At 25.3% G+C, this 8,333-nt stretch overlaps 1 protein-coding gene across 1 annotated transcript; it reads right to left on the reverse strand.

Moving 5' to 3' along the window:
* Positions 1-3,629: 3,629 nt before the first annotated feature.
* On the reverse strand, positions 3,630-4,413 carry LOC135924814 (large ribosomal subunit protein eL14-like). The gene is made up of 5 exons (XM_065459934.1): positions 4,357-4,413; positions 4,210-4,311; positions 3,974-4,168; positions 3,804-3,857; positions 3,630-3,763 (listed from the first exon to the last, which is right to left on the reverse strand). Exons 1-5 carry the CDS (start codon positions 4,357-4,359, stop codon positions 3,680-3,682), a joined length of 438 nt encoding a protein of 145 aa, XP_065316006.1. The 5' UTR covers positions 4,360-4,413; the 3' UTR covers positions 3,630-3,679.
* Between the last annotated feature and the right edge of the window lie 3,920 nt (positions 4,414-8,333).

The following is an 8,333-nucleotide window of genomic DNA, read 5'->3' on the forward strand; positions in this document are numbered from 1 at the left end:
CGTCTACATGACTAGATTTTCACTAATGGCAATTCGCCCCCAAGGGCGGCGATGTTTTTACACTATTAATTATACCTTTTTAATTATAAGGTAATCTTCTCATAAATTTTAAAAAGAATAATTTAAATTATTTTAGTTCTACAACCAACTCAAAATATTGTGTAAAAATTATTTTTTTTAGATCATGAATTCAATTAAAACCGCCTCATTTACAATAAAAGCATTATTATAGTATATTGTTTGGCATGAATATGAGTTTGCTGAGAATCTCTAACGCTTTTAAATGTAGAAAGTTTTATTTGAAAAATAATGTCTCAATGTTTGCAATATATAGATTTGGACGATTATCAGCAATATTATTGATTATAATGGGTAGTGTTGTTAAACGACTCGTTTTGAGCCTATTTTAAACGGCTAACTCAATATTTAATCCAGATAAATATTACACAAGCCTGAAGATTTTGCTTATAGAAGGAACAAAGGCTTAGGCATATATTATAGAAATCTCGAGGCTTAGGCAATATTTTTCTGGCTAAAATATTGAGTTAGAAGTTTTAAAAATCTACTCAAAACGAGCCGCTTAACACTAATAGGTCAATAATAAAAGTATTAATTTTTACAGCAATATATTTTGTCCTATTTCATCTAAAAAATTTAATAGATAACTTCCCAATAAATTTATCCTACCCTTCTTAAAGGCGCCTACCCCCTACTTCCCTCAAGAAAAATTAGATGCAAACTATTCCTATTCCCCATTCCTCCCACACTGCTCATATAGACGCTGGACGTAGATTGCATATAAAAAATTTAAATAATATTTTAAATCTATAGTCATATTTAATAATAAGAGATATCTTTTTTAATGTTAATACTGATACTCTAAATTATTCAAATGTAGGTTTCTCACGATACTACCCAACCCAATATAAATATACTACTCCACTTTATTGATATCCCTCCTACTCTTAGCTAAAATAAAAAAATTTAATTTAAAGAAATAATTATGAATACACAAATTTTATTGCAAAACCTTTATTTGTAAAACAAATTTAATAATGAAAAGATAAGTTGATTATATATTTGAAATAATATACGATTCAGAATCAATAGCCAAATTAATCAATATTTTCGCCTAGGTATTTTAAAATTTTGTTACGTAAACATTACATTTATAATGCGATTGAAGCGTCTGTTTAAAAGATCTTGCAAATTGGTAGCAATTTTAGCAATTTATATTGCCACTTCAATTTTAAAATGATGTGTTTAAAATAAAAATCTCAATGCAAGGCACAATTTGTAAGCACTGTCATCTAGGGACATGGAACATAACCTTCCGGGAACGGTTCTTTAAGTAAATTTATGGAATGGAACCAGCGGAACGTGTATTATGGAACGTTCCTGAAATTATGTATAAAATTCTTATTTATTTTAAAAATCAAAAAAATAAATTTTTAATTTAACAGATGCATATACTAAGTTCTTTTTATTTTTTAAATCCTTTATAAAAAAAACAATTTTCCAGGTGACTTTAAAAATCAGTGGACCAAATGTAGAATAAGGCTTCAAAAAATTAATTCCCCGTTATCACAAGACTTGATTTCAGCTCCAAACAAAAAGCAACGCTATTGAATTAATTAACTAGAACTTATTAGCTAAACCATTTATTTGCGAGATGAGAACATTAAAAATTTTAAGGATGAAGATTTAAATATATAAAGCAATTCGGATAAATCTTCTGAGGAATAAGATTATGAATCAGAAAAGTTTTAAGGTCCAAGGATGAAAAACATAGTAAAACTTACAAAGGTTGTAAAACGATTTCGATCAGCTCGTCTAGATAAATAAAAAAAATATGCTAGAATACTCTGAATCCAATAAAATAAAAAAACTCTATCCAGGATGAATTAACATAAATCGTATTAGGAACTCTAAGTAGCCAGGTAAGTGCTGAATGTTGTTTTTCGACATTCAAATTTATACTAACACCACATAGAACTATCATAAATGATGATCTTTTAGAAAATATATTACTTCGATGCAATAATTGATTCATTTAATGATTAAATGTGTAGATTATTAATTATATTTCTAAGAAAGTACCAAAAAGTGGAACAGAAGATGGGAAAATAAAAATACCCTTCTTCGTGCCTGATATTAACTGTTATAACTTCAGTTATTCTTTATTGTATACAACTAATAAGAATTAGTGATCTGCATCGAGAGTAATTAATCAAGCCCGGCCCGAAATTTTTTTAAAAAAGTATTGCCAGCCCAGCCCGAATTCGAAATTTTTTTAAACAGGCCCGAATTTATTTAAATATAGAAAATAATTTTTATAATTACTTAAAATAAAAGACATGTTATATAGCGTTTAGTTTCAATAAATTAAATCATAATTTTTTATTTTACATAAAAAATTCAATATAAAATTTCCAAGGTCAATATTTTTTAAAAAATATTAGGCCCAGATCGAACCCGATTATTTTAAATAGAATTAGGCCCAGGTCTAACTTTGTAGATCTCTAATAAGAATTTTGCATATTCTGGAATATCTATTTTTATTTAAGCTAATTTGTCTTCCATCAAATTTCTATTGCTACTTCTAAGCTCCTTAAATATTATATCTTTGAAATAGGTCTGAGTTGTGTGGAGCGACAAACTTATATATTTAATCTTTCAAGGTTTTTTTTGTAGTTTTAATGATATATACATTTTATTGGAATATGCAATTAGACTCATGTCCTAGTTAATAACTATTTTTTATTGAATATTTTAAACAGGTTCAAACCCCTAAGTATTTTTTATAGACTTAAGATTTGCAACCTTATAACAAATATAGGTTAATAATGATCTCACAAAATTAGATATTTATGGTAATCTCTAAGAAATTAAACTTAAGCATATGATTGTAAAAATGTCAAGACAATTTTTATTTTTAAAAAAAGTAAGAGATAAATAAATATAGTAAAATAGTGGGTATATCTATGCACAGGGTTGTGGGTTTACTATGTTAGTTAGAAAACTACACAATTTTTAAAGAAAATCTTAAATATTTGACATTGATAAAACTTTTAAAAAATTTACCCCAATATCTCCCACATTTTAAAAAATAAGACCTGCAAAAACACTATTTGCATGACAAGACAACTAAAATATTTTAACCTGGCTCAATATGACAGTCAGCTCCAGTATGTTAAGAAATTTTTTTTAGACCCAATTATACTTAAAATGTGGCCTGTAGGTCTGTGATAAATATAGTGTCTAATTCAAATAGTAAAAACCATTATTTAACATCTTTATTTGTTCCAATATTATTAAATCATTTCAACCTTTAAAACTATTCATAAAATTAGCAGAATATCACTAAAATTTGTTAACAAAACTGTATCTCAATGTATATATCTATTCCCAACTAAGCTTAAATATTTTTTTTAAAATTGACTCCTTTAAATAGTTAGTTTAAAGAATTACATAAAATAAACAAACTCAACCAATGTGAACATATTTTTTTTTAAAAACTAGCCAAAAACTCTTTACTCATTTCACAACTGGTCTGATAATTATAGATATTGATTAATAACATGATGAATGCTTTAATTTACTGAAATCAATAAATTGCAGAAAAAGATAAATACTTTAATATTTATTAAATATATAACATTAATATTATATTAATGAATTATTTTTTAGGCTTTGATTTTAATTTCTTCTCCACTAAATTTCTTTTTAATTTTTTGACTTCTGTGCTAACCAGGTTATTTCTCTAAATGAAATATATAAATTTATTATAGAATATTAATTACAAGTCTTTTTGCTTCCTTTAATTTAAATCTTTCATAATCATTCAATTCCATTCTCTAAAATAAGATTATAAATATTTGTAATCATAAACTTATATTCAGTTATAAATATCTTCATATAATCAGACGGCATTTCCTATCATTATTGGTTCATCATAATAAATTATTTATACTTTTGTTCCCGCTTCTCTATTTTTTGCCCATGTTGATTCTTTCCATTTTTGAGTGATTTCATCTTTATGCCATTGTTCTTTTACTATCTTACTACGAGCAGAATGACCTATTTTTATCATTAATTTAGTTAATTGAAGTTTTTTAAAATTCATAGGCATGCGAGGCACTTCAGAACATGGACCATCTATTAAAGCCTAAAATAAGAATAAACTTGATTAATAATTTTAAACATTACTCTATTTTGGTCTATGACATCAACAATGCAGCAAATTTTCCCTTGATATTTTCCTTCACTTATAAAAGCTACTCTACCAACCTGTACAAACTTTTCATAAAGCTATAAAAACTATGAATGGCAATAAATGTAAGAACTTAATTTTACCATTGCTTTTAAAAACTAAATTTCCTGTTTTTGAAAACTAAACATCTTTTTAAAATTAACAAATTTGATTTTATTATTTTTATTAACATTTATTATATTAATTAATGGATCTTAAACAGTATTTGTGACCTTTTATAACTACAATACTTTTAATTTAGATAATTATATATGAATTCTATAAATGTTAATTCATAAGCACGCTTTAAAATAAAAAATCTTAATAATATTTTTCCAAATAGTTATTATTTTATTAGTGATGCTTATATTTATTATATGAAAGTAAATACTAATTTGATAAACAAGAACAACAAAATTTTATATAAAAACCAGTTTAAAAACGTAAAAATGTTAAAAATTTTAATGAGGAAGAAATTTTAAAATGGCATAAAATTTGGGAGAGTTTTATGGGAGGGAATTCCCTGAGAGTTGACTTATAAAAAGGAGCTTCTCGCTGATTGGATGAGACTTAGCAACTCTACCATTTATCTAACCATTTAATCTAACTATCAAGCCTACCTTGCACTGCTCAACATTCATAGCAGTAATCACTTTAATTTTTTTACTCTGCATAAGATCAACTATAAAATTAATTTCAGAAAAACAGCATTGAAGAAAATATTGTCCAACCTTATTTGAACTCAATGAGAAAATAGGGGCAGAAGGAAAATATAATTAACTCTACCACTTAAAGTATCAACAAGTTACTCTTTATCTTGTCTTTCTTTAGATTAAGTAAAATATTCCTGATGTTTAATTTAAATATAGTGCATGAAATATATTGTTGTGAATGATGATATTTCGGTATTGTAAGAATATGTCATTGCTAGTGTCAGATTCATATTTTTAATATATAGATCACATAGTCATATAATCTAATTTTGGAGAGATAATTTTATAATCAAGATTTTTGTTATTTTTTTTTTGGCGTATAATAAATATAAAACTCACGAATTGATTTTATAATATTCGCTACTTAATTTATTTGGAGATGAACGAGCAAGAATCAATCGTCAACAATAACAAAAATTAAGTTAACCTGTAGATTAATAAATTATATGAATAGAAAAAAGGGATAAAAAGAAACAATAAATAAAAAAATGGGAAAATTTATTTTGTTACTTGCTATTACTAATGTTTAAAGGGTTTCAATTATTCGAACTCAAGATTTTCGCCAAAAGCAGTGTTCTACATGACAGGATATTCATTGGGTGGAAATACCTTTTAAAAATCTATATCTACCCGCCCCCCTCTAAATCTCCGCACCCTTCGACGCAGATATATCTACATTATTGACGCCTTTTTAATGATAATTGTACTGACTTCACAACTTATAAAAGGAACTTAAATGATTACTGTTCTACTGCCAACTATCAAAATATTGTGCAAGTAAAACTTATTTTTTATAACATTAATTCAATTACAAACTCCCCATTTACAATGAATGCATTATTATACAGTGTTTTACCAGGGGCGTCGCTAGTCTTCACAATCTCAGGGGGCTCAACTAAAAAAAATTTATGGGGGCTTCGCTCCCCATACCACCAAATTGCGGGCATTCGACCCACTTATACCCGGCCTTCGGCTGGGTTTTAATATATTATACTTTTTTAAAATTTGTTAACTCTGAACAATTATTCTGATTTTCATATTTTGTCATTTATATGCATAAGAAATAAACTGGCATATAAAAAATCACATAATGCAATAATATAATTCTTAGCAACTTACATTGGCAAAAGGTTATCAAACTAATATAATTCTCTGTAACCATTTTAGACAATGTTTTATTGAATGGACTAATAAGGAAAAATTTATAGACTAAACCAAATCAACAAGTTTTGTAGGAGAGAGTATAAACGACCAATCTAAATCATAAAACTATATGGTGGTTAGAGCTTATTCTTAGATGACATTAGGGAAGCTAGATAAGTAATCAATAAAATTATTGTGAGATATTAAATGTATAAAAGATTATCTTCCATTTTAAATGATATATAAACTACTACACAGTTGACCATTATTATTTATCTAAAATATGCAATTATATGCTCTCAATGTTATAGTAATAATATAAAATTACATAGCAACACAAATAGATGCTTAATTTAGAGTAATAGCCATGACATTTCACGGTGTAAACTAATATCAGAATTTATTATGTTGGATAAATTGATAAAATAAAAACACTAAAATCTTTGGAAGAAATAATTATGCAAATATATTGAAGCCTGGAGTTATTTACACGGCAATGCCATATTAGAAATGAAACATTTTCTAACGATAAAATAAGTACCAGAATGATATGATGACTTAAGATTTTATATATTGTCGCACCACCTTGGTATATTGCATCTTAATTTTTTTTTTAAATTAAAATAACTATATAAAAATATGTAAAAATTTATAAAATGATTAAATAAAAAAATATATTTATAAGAATTCTACGAATTCTCCGATTTGTGATATAATTTAAAATTGACCAAAAATATTTAATTTTTATCTTTATTTTTATTATAACATTTAAATTTTAAAAAACTATCATATAACAAAAAAACATAACAATATATACAAAAAATAATTTATCGTTATAAATCATTTTTTTTTAAACTTTTTTACCTTTTAAATTGATCTTTACTTTTACATTTAAATCGATTTTACTTTTACATAAAATATTTCATTATCACCTCGAGTGATTTTATTTAAATTATTTCCACAATATAACATTTCCTTCTCTTTTAGTTTCCCCCTTCATCGTACCCATCATTCGTATCGTATATTGAGGTAATCCCTAAGTTCTTTATTTATTCCAAGTCCATGTACCTTTTACTTCTAACATCAAATTTAACTAAAAAATTATATTTTATTTTATATAGTTTATTTATAATCAATGAATCTCTTCGGTCTCAAATTGTATTGTCGACTTGGCTCTTGAATACTTATTTTATTTCGATCTCGTATCTGGCTTTGAACTTGAACTTGATCTCGTACTTTTATCTTGATTTTGATTTTGCTCCTGACCTCTTCCCCCTCTAAAAACTCGTTCACTCGTCGTATAATCATTACTTGTCGATCTTATTTTTATTTGATCCTTTGTTGTTGTTTAGCCTCAGTCATATCTTTTCATTAATTTTAGCTTGTTATCCTTATCATCTAATCATTCGCTTGAACATCATCTTCACACTAGCTTGTTCATCTCATTATTCATTATCATTTTTATCAATGTTTGTAAATATGTATTATGATCAATAAATCTCAAATAAAATAATTTTGGAATAATTGAAATGATAATGGAATAAATAATTTATCATGAGAATAAGAATCATGGAATATAGAATAATAGAATATTTGGAATTGTTTCATTTTATATTATAATTTTTTATTTATTATTAAATTATTTTTATTTTTAAATTTTACTCCTTTATTTTTCAATTTATACACTTTTTTTATATCATAATTTCTCTTCAACTTGTTCTTTATAAAAAAATTTCTCCTTCTCCTTCCATCATACGATCTCCATTTCGTACTCCTAATCTCTCTTTCAATATTATGATATTTAATCATCTTTGTTTTAATTTTCATTTTCAAAGTTTTTTTAAATTTTTTATTAATTATAAAATTTTTTATTTTATTATTTTCTTCAATTTTTATTTCATTATTGTTTTTAATAACTATTATTTCTTCAATTGTTATCAAATGATTTATTTCTTCTAATTTATAAGAATTTATTTCTTTTTTAACATTTAATTTACACAATTCAATTTTATTCAAGTTTTTATTATTATGTTATAATTATAATTTTCATGCTTTTTATTGTAATATGTACCTTCATAATTTTTATTATCTACTTCTCTATTTTCCTCGATTATTTTTACAATTTTATTAAGTATGTTCCCAAAAACTTTTATCCATGTCCTTCCCAGAATTGCAATTTTGTCATTTTGGACTACAAAAGCATCTAAGTTTTGAGTTTTGTCTTC

The sequence above is a fragment of the Gordionus sp. m RMFG-2023 genome, chromosome 2, assembly GCF_954871325.1.
Source record: "Gordionus sp. m RMFG-2023 chromosome 2, tfGorSpeb1-WG-v2, whole genome shotgun sequence".
NCBI lineage: Eukaryota > Metazoa > Nematomorpha > Gordioida > Chordodea > Parachordodidae > Gordionus > Gordionus sp. m RMFG-2023.

Coding starts and splice junctions, on each gene's coding strand:
- LOC135924814 (XM_065459934.1), bottom strand. Junction 4,169..4,209: donor ATGTCATAGACCAAAATAGA/GTAATGTTTAAA, acceptor TTCTTATTTTAG/GCTTTAATAGATGGTCCATG. Junction 3,764..3,803: donor TAAAGGAAGCAAAAAGACTT/GTAATTAATATT, acceptor TATTTCATTTAG/AGAAATAACCTGGTTAGCAC.